This window comes from Poecile atricapillus, chromosome 26, assembly GCF_030490865.1.
Source record: "Poecile atricapillus isolate bPoeAtr1 chromosome 26, bPoeAtr1.hap1, whole genome shotgun sequence".
Lineage (NCBI taxonomy): Eukaryota > Metazoa > Chordata > Aves > Passeriformes > Paridae > Poecile > Poecile atricapillus.
The window spans coordinates 242,909-269,707 of record NC_081274.1 but is presented as its reverse complement, the minus strand read 5'-3'; the positions used below and the strand labels follow the sequence as shown (position 1 = coordinate 269,707).

Below are 26,799 nucleotides of genomic sequence, written 5' to 3'. Positions count from 1 at the left end.
TTTAATCCTGGGGGAGATTTTCTGCCCCCCAGGGAGGGAATTCCACCCCAGAAATTCAAATTTCCACCCCTTTAATTCAAATTTCTACCCCCAAAAATGACAAATTTCCCCCTAAAATCCCAATTTCCCCCCCCAAATTCTAATTTAACCTCCACAAATTGACACTTCCACCCCTTAAAGAGGCGGTCCCCCCCTAAACTCCAAATTTCCACCCAAAAATTCCAATTTTCCCCCCAAAACTCAAATTTAACCCCCACAAATTGACATTTCCACCCCTTAAAGAGGCGTTCCCCCTAAACTCCAAATTTACCCCAAAAAATCCCAATTTCCCCCCAAAAAACCCCAATTTCACCTCCACAAACCCCCTTAAAATCCAATTCCAACCCCAAAACCTCCGACACCCCCAAAATCCCAACTCCACGTCCCAACACCACCAAATCCCCTTTTCTCTGATTTTTCCCCCCGTTTTTTCCCATTTTTTTCGCTTTTTCCTCCGTGTTTTTCCCCCCTCCGAGGCCTCACGGAAGCCATAAGCGGGGGGGGTTTTTGGGGTGGTTTTGGGGGGTTTTTGGGGTGGTTTTGGGGTTTTTTTGGGTGTTTTTGGGGTGTTTTTGGGGTGTTTCAGGGCAGGGGGGGCCCGTTGACGCCGGGGTGGTAGAAGGCACAGTTGTTCTCGTACCTGCAGCTGCCCTTGAGCATGAAGTGGCGGCACACGGCGCGGTTCGACATGTCTGGGGGAGACAAAAGGGGGGGGGGCGCGTCAGGCGCCGGACCCCGGCCCCAAAACGGCCCCAAAACGGCCCCAAAACGGCCCCAAAACGGCCCCCGAAGAAAAACCGGCCCCAAAACGGCCCCGCGGGAAAGGGTTAAAAAAGTCTGGGGAGGGGGGAAGGGTTTGAGGAGGATTTTGGGGGTTGAAGAGGAAACGAGGGAGTGAAGTTCTGTCCTCAAAATGGCCCCAAAATTGTCCTAAATGGCCCCAAAATGGCTCCAAAATGGCTCCGGAGTGGGCCCAAATCGGCCTCAAAATGGCGGCGGCTCTGTGAGGGGGAGGAGGATGGGAACACAATTTTGGGGGGTTTCAAAAAGGATTTTGGGGGTTAAAGGGGAGGAGGATGAATTCCTGACCCCAAAACAGCCCCAAAATTGTCCTAAATGGCCCCAAAACGGCTCCAAAACGGCCCCAAAATGGCTCCGGAGTGGGCCCAAATCGGCCTCAAAATGGCGGCGGTTCTGTGAGGGGGAGGAGGATGGGAACAAAATTTTGGAGGATTTTAAAAAGGATTTTGGGGGTTAAAGGGGAGGAGGATGAACCCCTGACCCCAAAATGGCTCCAAAATCGCCCAAAATGGCCCCAAAATGGTTCCAGAGCAGGTCCAAAATGAGATTAAATCGGCCTCAAAATGGCGGCGGCTCTGTGAGGGGGAGGAGGATGGGAACGCAATTTTGGGGGGTTCAAAAAGGATTTTGGGGGTTAAAGGGGAGGAGGATGAATTCCTGACCCCAAAAGGGCCCCAAAACCGCCCAAAATGGCCCCAAAATGGCCCCAAAATGGCTCCGGAGCGGGTCCAAAATGAGATTAAATCGGCCTCAAAATGGCGGCGGCTCTGTGAGGGGGAGGAGGATGGGAACGCAATTTTGGGGGGTTTTAAAAAGGATTTTGGGTGTTAAAGGGGAGGAGGATGAACCCCTGACCACAAAATTGTCCTAAATGGCCCCAAAATGGCTCCAAAATGGCCCCAAAATGGCTCTGGAGCGGGCCCAAATCGGTCTCAAAATGGCGGCGGTTCTGTGAGGGGGAGGAGAATGGGAACGCAATTTTGAGGGGTTTTAAAAAGGATTTTGGGGGTTAAAGGGGAGGAGGATGAATTCCTGACCCCAAAATGGCTCCAAAATCGCCCTAAATGGCCCCAAAATGGCCCCAAAATGGCCCCAAAATGGCTCTGGAGCAGGCCCAAATCAGTCTCAAAATGGCGGCGGTTCTGTGAGGGGGAGGAGGATGGGAACACAATTATGAGGGGTTTCAAAAAGGATTTTGGGGGTTAAAGGGGAGGAGGATGAACCCCTGACCCCAAAGTGGCTCCAAAATCACCCTAAATGGCCCCAAAATGGCTCCAAAATGGCCCCAAAATGGCTCCGGAGTGGGCCCAAATCGGCCTCAAAATGGCGGCAACTCTGTGAGGGGGAGGAGGATGGGAACACAATTTTGGGGGGGTTCAAAAAGGATTTTGGGGGTTAAAGGGGAGGCAGATGAATTCCTAACCCCAAAAGGGCCCCAAAACCGCCCAAAATGGCCCCAAAATGGCTCTGGAGCGGGTCCAAAATGAGATTAAATCGGCCTCAAAATGGTGGCGGCTCTGTGAGGGGGAGGAGGATGGGAACAAAATTTTGGAGGATTTTAAAAAGGATTTTGGGGGTTAAAGGGGAGGAGGATGAATTCCTGACCCCAAAACGGCTCCAAAACGGCCCCGAAAAGAACCAACAGGGCACAAAATGGCCCCGGTGTGAGAGGGGAAGCGGGAAAGAGTTAAAAAAGTTTGGGGAGGGGAAAAAGGTTTGAGGAGGATTTTGGGGGTTTAAGAAGAAACAGAGGGTGAAGTTCTGTCCTCGAAATGGCCCCAAAATCGCCCTAAATGGCCCCAAAATGGCTCCGGAGCGGGCTCGGGACGGCCTCAAAATGGCGGCAGCTCTGTGAGGGGGAGATTTTGGAGGGTTTAAAAAAGGGGGTTTTGGGGAGGTTTGAGGAGGATTTTGGGGGGTTGGAAATGGAGGGGATGAACCCCCAGCCACCGAGCAGCCCAAAAATGGTTGAAAATGGCCCCAAAACGACCCTGAAACGGCCCCAAAATGGGCACAAATCAGGCCTCAAAATGGCGGCGGCTCTGTGAGGGGGAGGAGAACGGGAACAAAATTTTGGGGGGTTTTAAAATGGATTTGGGGAGTTAAAGGGGAGGAGGATGAACCCCTGACCGCAAAATCAATCCCAAAACGGCCCCAAAATCGCCCAAAACGGCCCCAAATTGGTCGCAGAGCAGGCCCGGGAGGGCCTCAAAATGGCGGCTCCATGAGGGGGATGTGGGATGCAATTTTGGGGGGATTCAGGAGAATTTGGAAACGTTTTAAGGGGATTTTGGGAGATTTAAGGAGGATTTTGAAGGGTTAAAGGGGAAGGGGATGAACCCCTGACCCCAAAATGGCTCCAAAACTGCCCCAAAATGGCCCAAAAACGGCCTGAAAAAGGCCCCAGGTCAGCCCCAAAATGGTGGCTCTGGGAGGAGGAGGAGGAAGGGCAGGAAGGGGTTAAAAAAGAGAGATCTCAACAGAATTTTGGGGGCTTTAAGGAGGATTTTGGGGGCTTCAAAGAAAGGGGATGAACCCCTGACCCCCAAAAATCCAAAAAACGGCCTCGAAATGGTCCCGGAGCAGCCTCAAAGGAGCGGCTCTGGAGGATGAGGATGGTGACGGAATTTTGGGGGGTTTCAGGAGGATTTGGGGGTTTTTAAAGAGGATTTTGGGCTGTCCGAGGGGAGGGGGCTGAACCCCCAGCCCCAAAAACGCTCCTGGAGCAACCGCGGGAGGACGAGGCGGGGAAAAAGGGGTTAAAAATGAGATTTTTGGGGTTGGGGGGGGGGACAGCGGGGCAGCCCCACCCCCAGTCCCAGTCCCCAAACTGGGAGGGACTGGGCGGATGTTGGGGGTGGGGCTGAGCCCCCGATCCCAAAAACTGCAACTCCCAGAACCCCCTGCACACACAAAAAAACCCCGAACTACAACTCCCAGCGTGCCTTGCTGATGAGACAGGAGCTGAACTACAACTCCCAGCGTGCCTTGCTGCAGAGACGAGAGCTGAACTACAACTCCCAGCGTGCCTTGCTGCAGAGACAGGAGCTGAACTGCAACTCCCAGCGTGCCTTGCTGATGAGACGAGAGCTGAACTACAACTCCCAGCGTGCCTTGCTGATGAGACAGGAGCTGAACTACAACTCCCAGCGTGCCTTGCTGCAGAGACGAGAGCTGAACTACAACTCCCAGCGTGCCTTGCTGCAGAGACAGGAGCTGAACTGCAACTCCCAGCGTGCCTTGCTGCAGAGACAGGAGCTGAACTACAACTCCCAGCGTGCCTTGCGCTGCAGGTAAACCCCGGCTTGGGCCCCACCAGGCCTCGGGCCCCTCCGCAGGGCCGGGTTTAGGCCCAGTGTGAACACAAACTACAACTCCCAGCATGCCCTGCTCCTCCTCATCCTCCTCCAGGAGCTGAACTACAACTCCCAGCACGCCTTGCTGCCAGGCTTAGGCCTCGCTGGGCCTCTTTAGGGCCGGTTTTAGGCCGGCCCAGGAGCCAAACTGCAACTCCCAGCATCCTCTGCTGCTCCCCAATCAACTCCAGCTCCCAGCATGCTTTGCTGTCCCCGTTAAAGCCAGGCTTAGGTTAATTTAGGCCTCAAGGCCTATCCCAGGCCTCGCTTTGGGGGTCCTGGGAGCCCCACTCCAGCTCCCGCCGTGCCTCGCTGTCCGTACCTGTGCAACTACGGCTCCCAGCGTCCTTTGCTGTTGCGCTCACGCCGGGTTTAGGCCCCGCCGGGCAGCAGAGGCCTCTCCTGGGCTGGGTCTCGGCCCTTTCCATCAAACCCCTGTGGGGCCGGACTACAACTCCCAGCATCCTCCGCTGCTCCCTTCCCACAGGCTGAACTACAGCTCCCACAATTCCCTGCGGCCCCTCCAGGGCAGCTCCCTCTCCTAAACCCTCCAAAACCCCCCCCGAGACACAAACCGCGACTCCCAGCATCCCCTGCGGCCACAGCCCCAAAAAACCACAACTCCCAGCGGCCTTTGCGGCCGGGTGGCCACGCCCCCTTCCTTCCCAGCATGCCCCGCCCATCACGGCCCCTCCCCCACCCCCGGTCGGTTTTGGGGTGTTTTGGGGGGGGGTCCCTCCTCCCTCCCCGTATTTTTGGGGTTTTTTTTCAGCCATTTTGGGGTGGGGGTCCCTCAGTGCCCTCCAGCCGATTTTGGGGGGGGTCTCACGGCCATTTTCAGGCAGAGTCCAGCGCTCCTCAGGGGCCATTTTGGGGCGGGGGGGGGAGAAATGTCCATCCCCCATTTTTTGGGTTTTTTTTTGGGGGGGGTCCCTCGCCGCCATCGCTCCCGTTTTGGGGAGGGGTCCCCTCTCTGCCCCATTTTGGGGAGGGGTCCCCTCTCTGCCCCATTTTGGGGAGGGGTCCCCTCTCTGCCCCGTTTTGGGGAGGGGTCCCCTCTCTGCCCCGTTTTGGGGAGGGGTCCCCTCACCGCCCCGGAGCCGTTTTGGGGTGGAATCCCTGGATTTTGGGGAGGGGTCCCTCACCGCCGTCACCCCCGTTCGAGGAGGGGGAGGGGGAGGGGGAGGGGGTCCCTTTACAGCCCCCACACCCCGCAGCCATTTTGGGGAGGGGGGATGGGGGAGGGGGGAGGTCTCTCAGCCCCTCCCCCGCCTCAGAGCCCCATGGGGGGTCTGCGCCAGTCGGGGCCCCTCCCCCAGGGCCCGGGGGGCTCCAGGGGCTGCATGGGGGGGTGATGTGGGGGAGGGGGGGGCTCCCCTCCCCCCCCCCTCCAGCGGGGCAGGAAAGGCGGGGGCGGGGGGGGCGGGGAGGGGGCACCCACGGGCCCCTCCCAAGCTGGGCCGGGCCCCCCCCAGAGCCAGGCCCCCCCCCCCAATTTACCTCCGCCGTGGCCTCCGCCGTGGCCCCGGGGGGGGGGGTGGTCTCTGCCGTGCTCGCCGTGCCCGCCTGGGGGGGGGGGAGGACCCCCCCGGGACCCCCCCCCGCCGCCGCCGCCGCCATTGGGGGGGGGTCCCCCGCTCCTGCCCCCCCCGCCCCGGCAGCGGTAAGGGGGGGGAGGGGGGGGCTCGGCGCCGCCGCGACCCCCCCGGGGCGGGGGGCGGTGGAACGGAGGGGGGGGCCCCCCCCCGCCGCCCCCTCCCCCCCCGCCGCGCATCCCCCCTCCCCCACCGCCGGGGGGGCCCCCTCGGAGGCCGCCCCCTCCCCCGCCCCCGTCGGGCCCCTCCCCCCAGAAGTCGCCGCCGCGCTGAGGGGGGGGGGGCCCGCACAGGCGGGGACCCCCCGGCATCCCCGGGGGGAGCCCGGGACCGCCCCCCCCGCCGCCGCCGCCGTGGGGACCTGGGGGGACACAAAAAGAGACAAAAGAGGGGTCAGAAACGGGGGGATTGTGGGGGAGGGGTTTGATGGGGGAGGGGCTTCAGGGGGGGGTTTCAGTTCAGGAATTTGGGGAGGGGGCTCTTACCTGGCATGGGCCCCCCCGGGGGGAAATGCTGCATTTTGGGGGGGGGGAAGCCGTTCATGGGGCCGGGGCCCAGCAGCCCGTGGGGAACTGTGGGGAGGAAAAAAGAAATAAATATAATAATATTATTTATAATAATAATAACAATAACAATAACAATAACAATAATAATTATTATTATTATTATTATTATTATTATTATTGAGAGGATCCCCATTTAGGTTCTGTTTAAGGGGACGATGCCCCCCCCCCCCACCTTTGTTGTCACAAATGTGGCCCTGAAGTGTCCCCAGGTGTCCCTCAGGTGTCCCCCGGTGTCCCCAAGCCCTCCCAGGTGTCCCCAGGTGTGTCCCAGGTGTCCCCAGGTGTGTCCCAGGTGCCCCCAGGTGTCCCCAGATGTGTCCCAGGTGTCCCCAAGGTATCCCCAGGTGTGTCCCAGGTGTCCCCAGGTGTCCCCAAGCCCCCCCAGGTGTCCCCAGGTGTGTCCCCAGGTGTCCCCAGGTGTGTCCCCAGGTGTCCCCAGGTGTGTCCCAGGTGCCCCCAGGTGTCCCCAGGTGTGTCCCAGGTGTCCCCAAGCCCCCCCAGGTGTGTCCCAGGTGTCCCCAGGTGTCCCCAAGCCCCCCCAGATGTCCCCAGGTGTGTCCCCAGGTGTGTCCCCAGGTGTGTCCCTCACCTCCTCCGGGCCCCCCCGGCGGCTGGGCCTGCAGGTTGCCCAGCAGGTGTTTGATTTTGTCGGAATAATCCGGCTGCTTCAGCAGCTCCTCGGCCTTGTGGCTGCTGGGGCCGCCCTGCGGGGGAGAAACGGGGACAAAGTCAGAGAAAAACGGCAAAGGAACGGCAAAAAATGGGGAAAAACGGCAAAAAAATGGGGAAAAACGGCAAAAAAATGGGGAAAAATGGCAAAAAATGGGGGAAAAATGGGGAAAAACCAAGGAAAAACGGCAAAAAAAGGGGAAAACCAGCAAAATAAATGAGAAAAACAGGGAAAAATTAAGGGTAAATACAAGGACAAAGGGGAGGAAAAGTGGAAAAGGTGAGGGAAGAGGGGAAATAAGGGAAAAAGATGGAAAAAAAGAGGGGGAAAAAGATGGGAAAAAATGGGGGGAAAAGATGGGAAAAAGGAGGGGGGAAAATGGGAAAAAAGGAGGAAGAAAGAGGGAAAAAGGGGGGGAATAGTAGGAAAAGGGGGAAAAAAATGTGGAAAAAAAGAGGGAAAAACAGGTGGGGAAAAAAGACAGTGAGGGAAGGGGAAAATGGGGGTTCCACCCTTTTATTCCCCCCCCCAGTGTGTGCAGACCCCACAGATTTTGGGGTGTCCCAATTTTGGGTGATTCCCCAATTTGTGACCCCGCCTCCCCCTGAGATTTTGAGGCATCCCAAATTTGGAATTTCGAATGGAGGGGAGGGGTGATCCCCAAATTTATAACCCCAAATTTTTGACAGCCCCCCACCCCATTTTTGGGATTTCCCCCTCCCCAATTTGTGCACCCCCTCCCCGCCCCAACCCTCCCCAAATTTCGTGGGGTTGTTTTTCTGGGGGTGTTACCATGATGGAGCTGAGGATCTCCTGCATGTTGATGGGGGCGTTTTGGGGGGGTCCTGGGGGGCCCTTGCCCGCCCCGACGCTGCCCATGAGGTTGGCAAGGACTGGGGGCAGCTTGGCCCCCGCCCCCGGCTCCGGGGAGGCCGCGGAATTCCCGGGATCCAGCCCCTCGGGATAGGCCCCGTCCTCGCCCGAGCAGTCCTGGGTTGGGGGGGGGCACAAAAGGGGGGTGGGGTCAGGAAAAGCATTTTTGGGATTTTTTTTTTAGGGTTTTTTTTTTTAGTGTTTTTTAAATTTTTTTTATTTTTTTTTTTAAGGGCTTACCTCGTCCAAGGGGATGAGTTTGGGTGGGAGCGGCTCGTAGGATTCCGGATCGGGCTCGTGGGGACTGTCGGGAATGCTGAAGGGGTGGAAAAAAGGTCAGTGGGTTTTTCTGGGATTCCCAAAGCATCTGGGGGCCCCCCAAAAAGGTTCCTAGCCCACATCTCCAGGTTTAGGTTTTCCAGCTCTGCGTGTGCCACAAATACTGGATTCTCCACTGGTTTGGGTGTCCCCCAAAATGGTCCCCAAAAAGAGGCTCAAAGTGACAAAAAACGGCAGCTATGATGTCACTGAAATAATTCCCAAAATAACACCAAAAGCGTTCCTAAAAAAAGGCTCTGGGCATCCCCAAAAAGAGGCTGAAATAATCCCCAAAATGGTGCCCAAAGCCCTCACAAAATGGTGCCCAAATTCCTCACAAAATGGCACCCAAAGCCCTCACAAAATGGCACCCAAAGCCCTCACAAAATGGTGCCCAAAGTCTCCTCAAAATGGTGCCCAAAGCCCTCACAAAATGGCGCCCAAAGGCCTCACAAAATGGCGCCCAAAGCCCTCACAAAATGGTGCCCAAAGCCCTCACAAAATGGTGCCCAGTGGCCTCACAAAATGGTGCCCAAAGCTGTCACAAAATGGTGCCCAAAGTCCTTACAAAATGGCGCCCAAAGCCCTCACAAAATGGCGCCCAAAGCCCTCACAAAATGGTGCCCAAAGCCCTCACAAAATGGTGCCCAGCGGCCTCACAAAATGGCGCCCAAAGCTCTCACAAAATGGTGCCCAAAGTCTCCTCAAAATGGTGCCCAAAGGCCTCACAAAATGGCGCCCAAAGGCCTCACAAAATGGTGCCCAAAGCCCTCACAAAATGGTGCCCAGTGGCCTCACAAAATGGTGTCCAAAGCTGTCACAAAATGGTGCCCAAAGCCCTCACAAAATGGCGCCCAAAGCCCTCACAAAATGGTGTCCAAAGCTGTCACAAAATGGTGCCCAGCGGCCTCACAAAATGGCGCCCAAAGGCCTCACAAAATGGTGCCCAAAGCCCTCACAAAATGGTGCCCAAAGTCTCCTCAAAATGGTGCCCAAAGCCCTCACAAAATGGCGCCCAAAGGCCTCACAAAATGGCGCCCAAAGCCCTCACAAAATGGTGCCCAAAGCCCTCACAAAATGGTGCCCAGTGGCCTCACAAAATGGTGCCCAAAGCTGTCACAAAATGGTGCCCAAAGTCCTTACAAAATGGCGCCCAAAGCCCTCACAAAATGGCGCCCAAAGCCCTCACAAAATGGTGCCCAAAGCCCTCACAAAATGGCGCCCAAAGGCCTCACAAAATGGCGCCCAAAGCCCTCACAAAATGGTGCCCAAAGCCCTCACAAAATGGTGCCCAGTGGCCTCACAAAATGGTGCCCAAAGCTGTCACAAAATGGTGCCCAAAGTCCTTACAAAATGGCGCCCAAAGCCCTCACAAAATGGCGCCCAAAGCCCTCACAAAATGGTGCCCAAAGCCCTCACAAAATGGCGCCCAAAGGCCTCACAAAATGGCGCCCAAAGCCCTCACAAAATGGTGCCCAAAGCCCTCACAAAATGGTGCCCAGTGGCCTCACAAAATGGTGCCCAAAGCTGTCACAAAATGGTGCCCAAAGTCCTTACAAAATGGCGCCCAAAGCCCTCACAAAATGGCGCCCAAAGCCCTCACAAAATGGTGCCCAAAGCCCTCACAAAATGGTGCCCAGCGGCCTCACAAAATGGCGCCCAAAGCTCTCACAAAATGGTGCCCAAAGTCTCCTCAAAATGGTGCCCAAAGGCCTCACAAAATGGCGCCCAAAGGCCTCACAAAATGGTGCCCAAAGCCCTCACAAAATGGTGCCCAGTGGCCTCACAAAATGGTGTCCAAAGCCGTCACAAAATGGTGCCCAAAGCCCTCACAAAATGGCGCCCAAAGCCCTCACAAAATGGTGTCCAAAGCTGTCACAAAATGGTGCCCAGCGGCCTCACAAAATGGCGCCCAAAGGCCTCACAAAATGGTGCCCAAAGCCCTCACAAAATGGTGCCCAGTGGCCTCACAAAATGGTGTCCAAAGCTGTCACAAAATGGTGCCCAAAGCCCTCACAAAATGGCGCCCAAAGTCTCCTCAAAATGGCGCCCAAAGGCCTCACAAAATGGTGTCCAAAGCTGTCACAAAATGGTGCCCAAAGTCCTTACAAAATGGCGCCCAAAGCTGTCACAAAATGGTGTCCAAAGCTGTCACAAAATGGTGCCCAGCGGCCTCACAAAATGGCGCCCAAAGCCCTCACAAAATGGTGCCCAAAGTCTCCTCAAAATGGCTGCCAAATCACCCTCAGCAACCCTGACACCCCAGGCTCAGAACACTGCAAATCCCCCATTCCCAAGCAGCTCCAGAATGAGATCCGGGATCTTCCAACCTCTTCCGTTCCCAAATTCCCGGTAAATCCCGCCGGGATTCCCGCTCACCTCTCCTTGGAGAGGAAGATCTCCTGCAGGATGCCCTTGACGCGCTCGGCCTGCGTGAAGCGCTCGCGGCTGCCGCTGCCGGGGATGACGAGCGGCGCCGGCAGATCCAGGGCCTTGGGGTAGGCCCAGGGCACCTTCTCCTCCATGGAGTCGTGGCTGAGGCGCCGCGCCGTCTCGAAGGCGTGCCGGTCCTTCAGCATCTCCCGCTTGGCGGCCTCGCCAAAGTCCTTGATCTTGTTCACGTTCACTGTGAGGGGAGGAAATTTGGGATTGGTGAAAAGAAATACTGGGATTGCTCTGCTCTGGTTTGCCCGGGTTGGAAGTGTTCTCAAAATGGCGGCCAAAGTGCTCTCAAAATGGTGCTCAGAGTGTTCTTAAAATGGTGCCAAAAGAGCTTACAAAATGGCACCCAAAGTGGCCACAAAATGGTGCTCAAAGAGCTTCCAAAATGGCGCCCAAAGTGGCCACAAAATGGTGCCCAAAGTGTTCTCAAAATGGCGCCCAAAGTGGCCACAAAATGGTGCCCAAAGTGTTCTCAAAATGGCGCCCAAAGTGGCCACAAGATGGCTCCCAAACTCCACACAAAATGGTGCCCAAAGTGTTCACAAAATGGCGCCCAAAGTGGCCACAAGATGGCTCCCAAACTGCACACAAAATGGTGCCCAAAATGTTCTCAAAATTGTGCTCAAAGTGGCCACAAAATGGCGCCCAAAGTGGCCACAAGATGGCGCCCAAAGTGGCCACAAAATGGTGCCCAAAGTGTTCTCAAAATGGTGCTCAAAGAGCTTCCAAAATGGTGCCCAAAGTGTTCTCAAAATGGTGCCCAAAGTGGCCACAAAATGGTGCCCAAAGTGGCCACAAAATGGCGCCCAAAGTGGCCACAAAATGGCGCCCAAAGTGGCCACAAAATGGCGCCCAAATGTTCCCTAAAATGCATGTAGATTGTTCCCAGAATATTCATAAAATAAAACCCAAATATTCCCACAAAATGGCACCAAAAACGACCCAAGACGATGCCTGAAGTGTTCTCAAAATGGCACCCGATGCATCCCTCAAAACTGTTCACAGAAATGAACTCAAACTGTCCCTGAAACGACCCCAAAACGGCACAAAATGTCCCCGGAAACGATCCCAAAATGGCGCCAAGAGGTTCCCACAGAAAAGTCACCCAAAAATTGCCCTGAAATGGTTCCCAAACTGAGCCAGAGATCCCTGGGAGGGGCTGAGGGGATCCTGGGGGAAAATTTGGGGTAAATTCCGGGGGTTTTGGGCTCACCTCGCTCGGTCTCGTCGAGCTCGAAGTAGAAATACTCGCGCAGCCGCCCCTCCTCGGGCCACGACACCGATTTCTTCTTGCGGGGCCTGCGCGGGGCCGGGCCCCCCTCGGAGGGGACATCGCTGGCCTTGGGGTCACCCCCCGCCTCTGAGGAGCCTGAGGGGACAGTGGGGGACATCAGCAAAAGGGGGATCCCAAAAATGTGGGGTTTGAACCCAAAATGTGCCCAGGGAAAGGGGGAGTGACGCCAAAATGGCGCCTGGGTTGTTGGCAGAAGGGGACTTGAAGTGGGGTCAAAAATGGTCCCAAAAGAGGAGCTCAAAGTGCTCCTAAAATGGACCCAAATCCGCTCAAATTGTCCCTAAACCACCCCCAAATGGCCACCAATCCCAAAGTGTCCCACAGGTCCTGAAAGTGTCCCCAAATCCCACCCTGAACTATCCCAAACACCCCCAAACTGTCCCCAAAACCCTCAAACTGTCCCCAAATCCACCCTGAACTATCCCAAACACCCCCCAAACCCCCTCAAACTGTCCCCAAACCCCTCAAACTGTCCCCAAATCCCACCCTGAACTATCCCAAACACCCCCAAACCCCCTCAAACTGTCCCCAAACACCCCCAAACTGTCCCCAAACCCCTCAAAGTGTCCCCAAACCCCTCAAACTGTCCCCAAACCCCTCAAACCGTCCCAAAACCACCCTAAACTATCCCAAACACCCCCAAACCCCCTCAAAGTGTCCCCAAAACCCCTCAAGCTGTCCCAAAACTCCTCAAAGTGTCCCCAAACACCCCCAAACTGTCCCCAAACCCCCTCAAACCGTCCCAAAACCACCCTGAACCATCCCAAACACCCCCAAACCCCCTCAAAGTGTCCCCAAACCCCCTCAAAGTGTCCCCAAACCCCCTCAAAGTGTCCCCAAAGCCCCTCAAACCGTCCCAAAACCACCCTAAACTATCCCAAACACCCCCAAACCCCCTCAAAGTGTCCCCAAAACCCCTCAAGCTGTCCCAAAACCCCTCAAAGTGTCCCCAAACCCCCTCAAAGTGTCCCCAAACCCCTCAAACTGTCCCCAAATCCACCCTGAACCATCCCAAACACCCCCAAACCCCCTCAAAGTGTCCCCAAACCCCTCAAACTGTCCCCAAATCCACCCTGAACCATCCCAAACACCCCCAAACCCCCTCAGTGTCCCCAAATCCCACCCTGAACTATCCCAAACACCCCCAAACTGTCCCCAAACCCCTCAAACTGTCCCCAAAGCCCCTCAAACCGTCCCAAAACCACCCTAAACTATCTCAAACACCCCCAAACCCCCTCAAAGTGTCCCCAAAACCCCTCAAGCTGTCCCAAAACCTCTCAAAGTGTCCCCAAACCCCCTCAAAGTGTCCTCAAACCCCTCAAACTGTCCCCAAATCCACCCTGAACTATCCCAAACACCCCCAAACCCCCTCAAAGTGTCCCCAAATCCACCCTGAACTATCCCAAACACCCCCAAACCCCCTCAAAGTGTCCCCAAACCCCCTCAAAGTGTCCCCAAACCCCCACAAAGTGTCCCCAAACCCCCTCAAAGTGTCCCCAGAGCCTCACCTGTGTCCATGGGCTCGGGCACCTCGATGGCCGGCACGGGCGTTCCCGGCCGCTCCGTGTCCATGGGCTCTGCGGCCGCCGGCTCCGGGGACGAGGGTTTGGCCGTGCTGGGCTCCGGCGTCGGCTTCCCCTCGAAGGGGCTGGGCTGGGGAGGCACCAGGTGGGTTAAAACGGGGAGGTTTTACCCCAAAATGATGCCCAAAGTGGTCCCAAAATGGCTCCTGAAACATCCCCAAATTGTCCCTCAAAATGGCCCCAAAATGGCCCTCAAAATATCCCTCAAAATGTTCCTCAAAATGGCCTCAAAATGTCCCTCAAAATGTTCCTCAAAATGGCCTCAAAATGTCCCTCAAAATGTTCCTCAAAATGACCCCAAAATGTCCCTCAAAATGGCCCCAAAATGTCCCTCAAAATGTTCCTCAAAATGGCCCCAAATTGTCCCTCAAAATATCCCTCAAAATGGCCACAAAATGTCGCTCAAAATGGCCCCAAATTGTCCCTCAAAATGGCCCCAAATTGTCCCTCAAAATATCCCTCAAAATGGCCCCAAAATGTCCCTCAAAATGGCCCCAAATTGTCCCTCAAAATGGCCTCAAAATGGCCACAAAATGTCCCTCAAAATGGCCCCAAATTGTCCCTCAAAATGGGCCCAAAATGTCCCCCAAAATGTCCCTCAAAATGGCCCCAAATTGTCCCTCAAAATGTTCCTCAAAATGGCCACAAAATGTCCCTCAAAATGGCCCCAAATTGTCCCACAGAAAGGGACTCCGAGTGTTCACAAAATGGCGCCCCGAGTTCACAAAATGGCTGCCAAAGCCTTCATCAAAAAAGCCCCAAAATGGCCACCAGAAAGTCCAGAATATGACACCTGAAGTGTTTGTAAAAATGGCACCCAGAGCATTCCCAAAATTCCTCAAGTTGTTCCCAAAATGTCCTTCAAAATGGGCCCAAAATGTCCCTCAAAATGGCCCAAAAATGGGCCCAAAATGGCCTCAAAATGGCCCCAAAAATGTGCCTCAAAACGGCCCCAAAATGGCCTCAAAATGGCCCAAAAATGTGCCTCAAAATGGCCCAAAAATGGCCTCAAAATGGCCCTCAAAGTGGCCCTCAAAATGGGCCCAAAATGTCCCCCAAAATGTCCCTCAAAATGACGTCAAAATGGCCCCCAAAATGGCCTCAAAATGTTCCTCAAAATGTCCCCAAAAAGCCCCAAAATGTCCCCAAAACGTCCCTCACCTTGGCCGCCGTCGGGGACAGAACTTTCTTCTTTTTCTTGATCTTGATGCCGGGGACGGGCGCAGAGTTGAGGGCGTCCAGGAACCCGAGGCCTTCCATGGCTGAGGAGAGCACAGAGGGGTCACCAAAAACCCCCAAATTCACCCCAAAATGGGTCCCAAACCTGCCTCAAAATGGCGCCCAAATCGGCCCTAAAAGGGATCCCAAATCCAGCACAAAAATGGGTCTGAAAGTGTCACCTGGAGAGGTCCCAAATATTGCCTGAATTGGCACCAAAATGACCCAAAAATGGCACCAAAATGACCCTAAAAATGGTATCCAAATGATCCCAAAATGGCACCAAAATGACCCAAAAAATGGTACCAAAAAGAAACCTCGAAAGGCACCAAAATGACCCAAAATGGCACCGAACTGACCCAAAAAATGTCTCAAAAATGACCCAAAATGGCACCAAAATGGCACCAAAATGGCCCAAAATGGCACCAAAAATTGCACCAAAATGGCTCCAAAAAGAAACCCCAAAATGAACCCCAAAATGGCACCCAGGTGTCCCAAAATGCCCCAAAATGGCCCCAAACTCACGCTGTGGGGGGATGATCTTCACTTTGATCTCCTTGGCCGCGTTCGGGGCCGTGTTCAGGGGTTTGTATTTCTTCTCTGCCAGAGGAGCCTCCCCGGGGGCTGTTGGGGCACTGGGGGGGAACAAACAAGGGTCAAAACCACCCCAAAATCACCCCAAAATCCCCCCAAAAACTCAGAACTGACCCCCCCCAAAATAGGTCCAAAACTGCCACCAAAACAGACCCCAGACCCCCAAAAAAATCCCTGAAATTGCCCCAAAACCACCCCCAAAGTGGTTCTAAAATTGCCTCCAAAATCCCCAAAATGGCCCTGAGACTCCAAAAATTCTCCCTAAATCCTCCCAAAATGACCCACAGATCCCAAAAATGGTCCCCAAAATGGGCCTGAGACCCAAAAACCAGCCACAAAATGCCCCATAAGCAGCCTTGAGACCCCCAAAATGTCCCCAAATCCTCCCAAAATAGCCTTGAGACCCCCAAAATGTCCCCAAATCCTCCCAAAACAGCCTTGAGACCCCCAAAATGCCCCCAAATCCTCCCAAAATAGCCTTGAGACCCCCAGAATGTCCCCAAATCCTCCCAAAACAGCCTTGAGACCCCCAAAATGTCCCCAAATCCTCCCAAAACAGCCTTGAGACCCCCAAAATGTCCCCAAATCCTCCCAAAACAGCCTTGAGACCCCCAGAATGTCCCCAAATCCTCCCAAAATAGCCTTGAGACCCCCAAAATGTCCCCAAATCCTCCCAAAACAGCCTTGAGACCCCCAAAATGTCCCCAAATCCTCCCAAAACAGCCTTGAGACCCCCAAAATGTCCCCAAATCCTCCCAAAACAGCCTTGAGACCCCCAAAATGTCCCCAAATCCTCCCAAAATAGCCTTGAGACCCCCAAAATGTCCCCAAATCCTCCCAAAATAGCCTTGAGACCCCCAAAATGTCCCCAAATCCCACCTCTGCCTCTTGACCGGGACGGGTTTCAGGCTGTATTTGTCGGACGAAGCCGAGTTCAGTTTCTTCACCGGCGCCAGCGACGGCGTCTCCAGCTCCAGCCCTGAGGGAAAAACGGGTCAGAAATACCTAAAACAGCCCCAAAAAGCTCCAAAACCAACCCTAAAATGGCTCTGAAGCACTAAAACCCCAATAAAGAGCTCCAAATTCACCAAAACCAACCCCAAATTCACCAAAACCAATCCCAAATCTGCCTCAGATTCACTAAATCAGCCCCAAACCCACCCCAAACTCCACCAAAACAGCCCTAAAAAGCTCCAAAACCAACTCTAAAATGGCTCTGAAGCGCTAAAACCCCAATAAAGAGCTCCAAATTCACCAAAACCAACCCCAAATCCACTAAACCAATCCCAAATCTGCCCCAAATTCACTAAACCAGCCCCAAACCCACCCCAAACTCCACCAAAACAGCCCCAAAAATCTCCAAAACCAACCCTAAAATGGCCCTGAAGTGCTAAAACCCCAATAAAGAGCTCCAAATTCACCAAAACCAACCCCAAATCTGCACTAAACCAATCCCAAATCTGCCCCAAATTCACTAAACCAGCCCCAAACCCACCCCAAACTCCCCCAAAATAGAAAAAAACCCAATAAAGAGCTCCAAATTCCCCAAAACCAACCCCAAATCTGCCCCAAATTCACTAAACCAGCCCCAAACCCACCCCAAACTCCCCCAAAATAGAAAAAAACCCAATAAAGAGCTCCAAATTCCCCAAAACCAACCCCAAACCTGCCCCAAATTCACTAAACCAGCCCCAAACTCCCCCAAAATAGAAAAAACCCCGATAAAGAGCTCCAAATTCCCCAAAACCAACCCCAAATTCACTAAACCAGCCCCAAACTCCCCCAGTTCCACCACAAATTCCCCCAAAATAGCCCCGAATTCCCAAAACCAACCCCAAATTTCCCTTAAAACCAGTCCTAAGTTCCCAAAACCAGCCCCAAACTCCTCCCAGCTCAGCCCCAAATCCCAGAATTCCCCAAATTCCCAGAAATCCTGCGGATCCGAACCTGTGGAGCGGAACTTGGCGTGGCTGGGGGCCGTGGTCCGCAGGGATTTGGGTTTTTCCCGTTTTTTTTCCGGCATTTCCTCGTTTTTGGCCTCATTTTTGGCCTCCTGGGGTTTCTCCGGGACGGGGGTTTTGCTTTTGTTTTCCTCTTTCCTCTTCTTTTTGTCCCGTTCTGGGGTGGGAAAAGGGGCAGGGGGGGATAAAAAAAAAGGGGGAGTGAGGGGATTTGGGAGGATTTGGAAGGAATTTTTGGGGTAATTCCGTGGGATTTTGGGGCTCACCTGTGGGTTGAGAGCTGCTCTGGGAGCGGATCACCCCCATCCAGTCGCTGACCAGGATGGAGGCCAGGCGGCGAAGCTCTGAGGGGTTTAATTGAGAATTAATCGTTAATTAATCGCTCATTAATCACTGATTAATCAAGCAGGGGGTAGGGAGTGGGGCCCTAAAGGAGATTTGGAGGGTTTGAGATGGGATTTGGGGGGGTCTCAGGGGGGTTTTGGGGGGCCTGAAGGGGTTTTATGGGGTCTGAAGGGGAGTTTGGGGGTCTCAGGAGAGTTCTGGGGTCCTGAAAGGAGTTTGAGGAAGGTTTTAGGGGATTTTGGGGGTCTCAGGGTGGGTTTTAAGGTCCTAAAAGGGGTTTGAGGAAGGTTTTAGGGGATTTTTGGGGTCTCAGGAGAGTTTTTGGGGTCCTGAAAGGGGTTTGAGAAGGTTTGAGGAAGTTTTTGGTGGATTTTGGGGGTCTCAGGGTGAGTTTTAGGGTCCTGAAAGGGGTTTGAGGAGGTTTGAGGAAGGTTTTGGGGGATTTGGGGGGTCTCAGGAGGGTTTTGGGATCCTGAAAGGAGTTTTGAGAACAGTTTGAGAGGATTTTGGGATCCTGAAAGGGGTTTGAGGAAGGTTTTGGGGATCTCAGGAGGGTTTTGGGGAGTCTGAGAGGTCTCTGTGAGGTTTTCAGTATCCTGAGGGGTTTTTTGGGGGGTTCCAGGTGGATTGGGAGGGTCTGAGGGAGGTTTTGGGGGTCCCAGGAGGATTTTGGGGGGGTCTGTGCTCACCTTCATCATCGCTGGACTTGCTGAGCTGCTTCACCAGCTTGGCCGTGTTGTTCTGGAAAGGAACAGAAGGTTCAGGAGGGGACAAAAGGGACCCTGAGGGGCACAAAGGTCACCCAGGGGTCACAAAAGCCACCCAGGGGACACAAAAGCCACTTGGGAGTCACAAATGCCACCCCAGTGTCCCCAAACCCCCTCAAAGGGCATTAAATGGGACAAAAACCACCTTGGAATGGGACAAAAATGACTTGGAGTGGGACAAAAGCCACCCCAGTGTCCCCAAAAGCCACCCGAGTGTCCCCAAACCCCCTCAAAGGGCATTAAATGGGACAAAAAACACTCTGGAGTGGGACAAAAACCATTTTGGTGATTTCAAATGTCATTTTAAGGAGACAAAAGCCACTTTGGGAGTCACAAAAGCCACCTGAGGTGTCCCCAGGTGCCACCTGAGGTGTCCCCTGACCCTGAGAGGCCCCTAAAGGCCCAAAAGCCACCTGAGAGGCCCCAAAAGCCACCCCAGGTGTCCCCAAGAGGCCCCAAAAGCCACCTGAGAGGCACCAAAAGCCACCCAAATGTCCCCAGGTGTCCCCAGGTGTCCCCAAAAGCCATGTGAGGTGTCCCCAGGTGTCCCCAAAGGCCCCAAAAGCCACCTGAGAGGCCCCAAAAGCCACCTGAGGTGTCCCCAGGTGTCCCCAAGAGGCCCCAAAAGCCACCTGAGAGGCACCAAAAGCCACCCAAATGTCCCCAGGTGTCCCCAGGTATCCCCAAAAGCCACGTGAGGTGTCCCCAGGTGTCCCCAAAAGCCACCCAAATGTCCCCAGGTGTCCCCAAAAGCCACGTGAGGTGTCCCCAGGTGTCCCCAAGCCCCCCAGACCTGCTTGAGGTGGTCGACGGTGAGCGGGAGGTGCTGCAGGGTGAGCAGCAGCTGCTGCAGGAAGGGGACGTTGTTGGCGGCCTTGGAGCCCGTCAGCCACGTGTTGAGCAGCTTGTAGCCCCCGATCCGGATGAACCTGAGGGGGAAAAGTGGGAATTCTGGAAGGATCCAGCCAGGAAAACCTTGATTCCATCAAAATCCACCCAAAATCCAAAAAAAATCCCCTCAGAATCCACCTAAATGCAATTAAAATCCACTTTTCTGTGTGGTTACTTAGCCAGGATGAACCTGAGGGGAAAAAGTGGGAATTCTGGAAGGATCCAGCCGGGAAAACCTTGACTCCATCAAAATCCATCAAAATCTACCCAAAATCCAAAAAAATTTCCCCTCAGAATCCACCTAAACCCAACTAAACTCCACTTTTCTGTGTGGTTACTTGGCCAGGATGAACCTGAGGGGAAAAAGTGGGAATTCTGGAAGGATCCATCTGGGAGAAACTCAAATCCATCAAAATCCACACAAAATTAAAAAAAAAATCCCCCCAGAATCCACCTAAAATCTGCTTTTCTGTGTGGGTACTTGGCCAGGATGAACCTGAGGGGAAAAAGTGGGAATTCTGGAAGGATCTGTCTGGGAAAACCTTGATTCCATCAAAATCCATCAAAATCTACCCAAAATCCAAAAAAAAATCCCCTCAGAATCCACCTAAAATCTGCTTTTCTGTGTGGTTACTTGGACAGGATGAACCTGAGGGGAAAAAGTGGGAATTCTGGAAGGATCCATCTGGGAGAAACTCAAATCCATCAAAATCCACACAAAACGCAAAAAAAAATCCCCTCAGAATCTACCTAAACCAAACTAAAATCTGGTTTTTTGTGTGGTTACTTGGCCAGGATGAACCTGAGGGGAAAAAGTGGGAATTCTGGAAAGATCCATCTGGGAAAACCTTGATTCCATCAAAATCCATCAAAATCTACCCAAAATCCAAAAAAAATCCCCTCAGAATCCACCTAAATGCAATTAAAATCCACTTTTCTGTGTGGTTACTTGGCCAGGATGAACCTGAGGGGAAAAAGTGGGAATTCTGGAAGGATCCATCTGGGAAAACCTTGATTCCATCAAAATCTACCCAAAATCCAAAAAAAAATCCCCTCAGAATCCACCTAAAATCTGCTTTTCTGTGTGGTTACTTGGCCAGGATGAACCTGAGGGAAAAAAGTGGGAATTCTGGAAGGATCCATCCGGGAAAACCTTGATTCCATCAAAATCCATCAAAATCTACCCAAAATCCAAAAAAAATCCCCTCAGAATCCACCTAAAATCTGCTTTTCTGTGTGGTTACTTGGCCAGGATGAACCTGAGGGGAAAAAGTGGGAATTCTGGAAGGATCCATCTGGGAAAACCTTGATTCCATCAAAATCCACCCAAAATACAAAAAAAATCTCATTGGAATCCACCTAAACCCAATTATAATCCTTTTTTTTCTGTCTGGCTACTCGGCCAGGATAAATCTGAGGGGAAAATGTGGGAATTCTGGAAGGATCCAGCCAGAATCCATCAAAACCCACACAAAATGCCCAAAAAATCCACTCAAAATCCACCTAAAATTCACTTTTCTCTGTGATTCCTTGACCAGGATGAATCTGAGGGAAAAAATTGGGAATTCTGGAAGGGTCTGGCCAAGAAAACCTTGAGGCCACCCAAATCCACCCAAAATTGACTCAAAATTCCACTCACTTGTTCAGGATGTCCTGGGCCCGGGTCTGCAGGAGGATGTTCAGGTAAATGCAGCGACTCACCATCTTCTGCGAGTCCTTCATGAGGCTGATTAACAGCAATTAATATTAATTATTAATATTATTAATATTAATTATTAATATTAATTATTAATATTAATTAATTGTTAATTTTTAAAAGAATTATGGGAGCTCCAAAAATGGGCGTTTTGGGGGTCTCACCTGAATATTTTGGAGATGCCATCCATGGTTTTGACCTCCCCATCCCGGCCCAGGAAACAATCGAGGCCCTTGAGGAGCTCCTTGGGGTCGATGGGGCCGGAGCCCATGGCAGGAACAGCCTGGAAAAATGGGAAAAAATGGGAAAAAATGAGAAGAAACAGGGTTAGGAATGGGGGGAGAGTTGGGAAAATCACGGCACGCAGAAATTCCGGGGGTAAAACGAGGGATGAGAGCAAAACCAGCACTGAAAAAAAGGGAAATTTGCCTTGAAAATGAGGAAATCAACCTGAAAAAGCTGAAAAACAACACCAAACATGGGGAAACTGCCCCTAGAAAATTAGAAATTTACCCTGAAAGATGAAAATCTGCCCTAAAAAAGAGAAATACGGAAATAAACCCAAAAAAAAAGTGGAGAACCCCATAAAGTTGGGAATCAACCTCAAAAAGCAGGAAATTGAACTGAAAACGGCAGGAAATTGAACTCAAAATGAGAGGAATTAACTCCAAATGCTGGGAAAACACATCAGAAGAGTGGAAAAATCCCTGAAAAGGTGGGAATCGACCCCAAAAAGCTGGAAATGAGCCTCAAAAAGCTAAGCACCGCCCCAAAAAGCTGAAAATCACAGAATTCTGCCCCAAAAAGGAGGAAAAGCACCCCAAAGAGCTGGGAACCGCCACCAAAGAGAGGAAATCAAACCTAAAAAGTGCAAAACCACCCCAAAAAGCTGGAAAACAACAGGAAAAAGGGGAAATCGACCTCGAAGAGCTGGAAATTGACCCCAAAAAGATGGAAAACGGCCTCGAATCCCAGGAAATGGCCCTCCAAAAGCTGGAAATAGGCCCCAAAAAGCAGGAAAACTGCCCCAAAAAGCTGGAAATCGACCCCAAAACGATGGAAAACCACAGGAAAAGGAGAGAAAACCCCAAAAATGGGAAACCAACTCCGAAACCCCCAAAATCAACCTCGAAAAGCTGGAAAATGACCCAAAACCTGGGAATTGTCCCCAAAAAAAGGGTCCCAGGGACCCCCCCAAGGGACACTGGGGGGAGTCACAGCTCCCCCTCCCCCTCTGATGCCATTCCAGTGACCTCATTTATTAATTAATGAATTAATTAGCTCAATTAACAGCAGGGATGAGGATTTAGGGTCGCACACGTGAGGGGGGGGAACGAACCTTGAGCCCCCACCCCGAAATTTTTAATTTAAAAGTGAATTTAAGCCATTAACGAGCCAAAATCTGCCATTTCCAACAGTTTTTCCCCAAAAATTCATTAATTTTTTTTGTTAATTAACGAGCAGAAGAGGGCTTTTCAACCACAGCCCTCCCCCACCCCCAAGTTTAATTAACCAGGGGTTAATTAACAAGCTGCCACTTAAGGAGGAGCCACATTTGGGGGTGTCACACCCCCCCCCCAACTCAGGCCATAATTAAACCCTCTGACTAACGAACCAACCATTAATTAACACCTCATTAATTAAGGCCAATCCCCCTCTTAATGACCCAACGCTCATTGACCTCAATCCGAGTCCCCCCTCCCCTTCCTGGGGGGGGGGTTTCAGGCTCTGACATCATTAATCACCACTAATTAAAGCTTAATTATGACCCAGTTTCCTTAATGAGGACAAGGGGAGGAGCTGGGGAGGTTTTTTGGGGTTAAAACCTCTCCAAAATTTCAATTTTTGGGGGTGAAAACCCCCCTGAAATTTTAGTTTTTAGGGTGGGGGCAGCACCCAGAGCTGGGGTTCGTTAAACGCTCCCCCCCAGTGCTAATTAATTAAAGGATGCAGCCCCCAATTAGGAGAAGAAATTAATTAGGGGGAGGTCAACAAAGCCACCCCTCTGCAAAAACACAAGAAAAGGTTAAACCAGCACAAACCTCCCCAAAAATGAGGGGGAACCCCCAAATTTGGAGATTTAACCCCAAATTTTCACTGTAACCTTTGACCTCCCCCCCCCCAAAATCAACGGGGGGGAGAGGTCCTGCAGTGGGGGAGGGGCAAAACCCCCTCCCCCAAAGGATTTTTGGGTCCCCCTCCTCATTTTTGGGGTCCCACAGAGGCAAAGCCAGACCTGCCCCCCCCTAAATGAGCAGGGGGACCCCAAAATCCCCCCAAAAATGGGAAAAAATCCCATTTTTAACGGGGAAGGACAATTCCCAAGCCATTAAATTGGGGGGGGGAACATGGGGTGTGTCAAGGCCTGACCCCCACCCTCCCCAAAATTAGGATTTTACAGCATTTTTGACTCATTTTACCCCCAAAAAAGGCGATTTTTTGGGGGGGAAAATTTAGGGGGGGGCTGCCCGTGTACCCCCCCCCCAATAGGAAATGCTACCACTGGGTACAAAATGGAATTTAGGGGGGATTAATGCCAAATAAATGGGTTTATTCCCCAAAAATCTGAATTCTCCAAAGGGATCTCTGCAGTTTTTTTGCCCAAATCCGTGGAATTTTGGGGATTTAAGAAAAAAAATAAAAAGGAAAAACCCAACTCCCGACTGCCGCATGCACCAGGAGAGGGAAAAGGGGAGGGGAAAAAAAAGGGAATTTTGGAATGTTTTAAAAACCCTGGATCCAAAGGCCGTGAAATTGAATTAAGCCCCAAAAAAAAAAAAAAATTAAAATATTACAAAAAAAAAAAAAAAAAGGATTATTTTGCTTACCCGGGTTGTGGCTGTTCCCTCCCTTTGCTGAGGTAAAGCTTCCTAAGCTGCAAAAACGGGGCAAAACCATTGAAAATCGGGAAAAAAATGGAGTTTTGGGGGTGTTTTCCCTCCCAAAATTCCTATTTTTTTTTGTTTTGGTTTGGTTTTGGTTTGGTTTTTTTGTTTTGGATTGTGTGAGGAAAAGGGGGGCCAAGGCCAGTGGTAGCATTTCCCTGTGGCGATAAATTCAAGGTTATTAAAGGCTCCAGGACACTGCTCCCCCCCTCCCAAAATTCCCCAAAACCCCCCTGAAATTCCCCCTAAAAAAAGCAGAAAAAGGAACAGAGAAAAGAGGAAAAATTAAATTAAAAATTAAAAATCCTGTGGAAAAAAAAAAAAGAAGGAAAAAAAGAGAATTTTGTGGGTCCTGCGGGTTGAAGGTGGGGGGGGGTTAAAAAAAAAAAGGATTTTGGGAAAAGGGGGGGCTAAAAAAAGGGGGAAAAATGGAATTTTAAGGGGGGGCCCCCACGGTGGGAGGGGCATCAACGGCGAGGCCTCGGCGCCATTTTAGAGCTGGGAAACAACAAAATAAAAAAAAAATCCCCCAAATTGGGGGGGGTTTTGAGGGTTTTTTTAGGAATTTTTAAGGAATTTTGGGGGGGTTTAGAAAGAGGGGGTGGGGGTGGCAAACACAGACACAAGCGACAAAGAGAAATCTGTTAAATCCCCCTTTTCCCACCACCAAAATCCACCAAAAAAACCGCCAGGATTGGGATTAAACACCCCCAAAATTCACTGTGGGGGGGGGGAATAAAAACAAGGATTGAGGGGAGCTGTAATAAATAAATAAAAACCCCCCAAAACCGCGAATTAATGAGGTAAAAAAATCCGGATTTTGGAAAACAAAGAGCGGGCGCCATTTTGGAGCTGCCCTGGGAAAGGTTTTTTGGGGGGGGAGGGGGTTTAAAGTGATTTTCTGAGGGAAAAAAAGCAGGATTTGGGAAAAGCTCGGCCTGCCTAGCAATCTTTATTGCTAGATTGCGACCTCCCCCCCCCCCACAACCCCAAATTTCACCCCAAAATTTCCACCCAAACCCCGTTTTTTAACCTCTTTTTTCCACCCCCCACCTCCCCTCCCCACCCCGCGTTTCTCAGCGCAAAAAACAATCCTAAAATGGCACCTAAAAAATAAAAATAGGAAAGAAATCAGCTTTTTCTCTTTGAAATTTTCCAAATCCTCCCCTCCCCAACACCGCGCGGATTTTTCCTCCCTTTTCTATTCCCCCCCCCTCCTCCCCAAATCCCCATTTTTGGGTTATTTTGCTTTTTTTTTTTTTTGCAATCTTTATGTACAGATTGCTCGCCGGGAATGCCCCGAAAATTCCCCGAATTCCCCAAATTCCGTCTCCCCCACCGCGCGATTTTGGGGTGGTTTTGGGGGTTTTTTTTTGGGGCCATTTTCCAGCTTTTTGGGAGGTTATTGAGGTTTTTTTGGGGTTTTTTTTGGGGGGGTTTTCTTTTTGTTTTTTAAACCGTGGGAGCTGCTCGTGGACCCCTCCTCCTCCTCCGAAACCTTTTTTTTTCTCCCGAAATCCCCCCAAAATTTCCAGCTTTCACCACCTTTAGGCACAGCCCACGTCCTCCTCAAGCACACGGGGGGCTCTTCCTCCCATTATTTTTGCTCTTTGTGACAAAATCAGCTTTTTTAAGGAGTTTTTTTTTTGTATTTTTTAAAGGGGGAGGGGGGAGCCTGCTGAAAATTCAACACTTACTATCCAATTTTTTTTCTCAGCCGACAGCGCTTCAAGGTTTGGATTTTGGCATTTGGAGGTGGTGTTAGAGCCAAAAAATTCGTTTGATTTTAATCATGGCTTTAAAAAAACGCAGCAACTTTTTTTTTTTTGCAGCTTGACGGGTTATTTTGGTTTTGGTTTTTTTTGTTTTTAAAAGGGTTTTTTTTTCCTTTGGGTTTTTGGTTTTGTTTTTTTGTTTGTTTTAAAAGCCCTAAAGCAGTGGATCGAGCTAAATTGGTCGAGCTAGAAACCAAAAAATAAAAAAAAAAAATAAAAAATAAAAAAAAAGTTGCTTGGTTTTTTTTTTTTTTTTGCTCAAAAAAAAAAGTGGGTTTTGCCTTTGTTTTTTTGGGGGAAAGAAGAGGGAAATATGTTTTTTAAAGTGGCAGTTTCCTTCGGGTTTGGAACGGCTTCCAAGGACGGTCCAAAGGACGGAGAGGCTGCGGCGGCTCTTCAAGGCAAAGGGGGAGAGAAAACCTGTTTTTTCCTTCCCCTCTTTGTTGTATATATATAGATATATATATATTGTTGTTTTGTTCGCGTTTTGTATTGTATTTTGTATTGTTTGTATTGGTTTTTCTCTCGTGGTAAAGGCGACGGCGTCTCTCAAGACCAACCAAACCTGGAGCGGGGAAAGGAAAAATAAAAAGGAGGGGGGAGGTGGGGGATGGGCATAACGACAAAAAAAAAAAAGGGAAAAAAATTGAAAAAAAAAAAAGAAATTAGAAGCGAGGAAGAAAAGACACGAAACGATTAGAAGCTGTTATCCCCGGGGAGAATTTAGAGTTTTAAAGGGGGGAAAAAAGAAAAAAAATAACGAGGAAACGCCCTTGGAAGGGGTGGGGGGGGGGGCTCAGCTCTGAGGGGACGTGAGGGCGGCAACGGCCCCGGAGGGGCTTTGGGACGGGGCAAGCCGCGTTTTTCCCCAAACAAACGATAATTGGCGTTTCAAGAGCCCCCCCAAAACCGAAAAAAAGGGGAAAATCCCCCCCCGCGCCCCCTGCCCCGCCCGAAATTCCCCGGCCCAGCGCAGCTCTTTACTCACCTCCACCAGCCCTCAGAATGGCAGCGGCAACGCCGGGAGCGGCTTTTTATACCCGGCCACGCCCCGCGCCTCGCCACGCCCCCTCGGCCGGCTTTGGCCACGCCCCCTTCCCGTTAAGCCGCCCAACGGCGCCTGCGCGGGG

General features: G+C 51.9%; 1 protein-coding gene and 1 long non-coding RNA gene across 2 annotated transcripts; both read right to left on the bottom strand.

Moving 5' to 3' along the window:
* Positions 1 to 562: 562 nt before the first annotated feature.
* Positions 563 to 26,789, bottom strand: PPP1R10 (protein phosphatase 1 regulatory subunit 10). Its single transcript, XM_058857291.1, has 21 exons — positions 26,658 to 26,789; positions 25,592 to 26,234; positions 21,174 to 21,292; positions 20,953 to 21,039; positions 19,216 to 19,351; positions 18,345 to 18,396; positions 17,577 to 17,654; positions 17,297 to 17,467; positions 16,229 to 16,328; positions 15,281 to 15,390; positions 14,699 to 14,799; positions 13,463 to 13,607; positions 11,874 to 12,029; positions 10,598 to 10,844; positions 8,141 to 8,216; positions 7,820 to 8,017; positions 6,947 to 7,061; positions 6,277 to 6,363; positions 5,985 to 6,152; positions 5,697 to 5,762; positions 563 to 731 (listed from the first exon to the last, which is right to left on the bottom strand). Exons 3-21 carry the CDS (start codon positions 21,278 to 21,280, stop codon positions 622 to 624), a joined length of 2,310 nt encoding a protein of 769 aa, XP_058713274.1. The 5' UTR covers positions 21,281 to 21,292; positions 25,592 to 26,234; positions 26,658 to 26,789; the 3' UTR covers positions 563 to 621.
* LOC131588406 (uncharacterized) lies at positions 16,464 to 17,277 on the bottom strand. Its single transcript, XR_009279580.1, has 3 exons — positions 17,097 to 17,277; positions 16,673 to 16,787; positions 16,464 to 16,641 (listed from the first exon to the last, which is right to left on the bottom strand). It is a non-coding gene; the product is annotated as an uncharacterized LOC131588406 (long non-coding RNA).
* Positions 26,790 to 26,799: the final 10 nt, after the last annotated feature.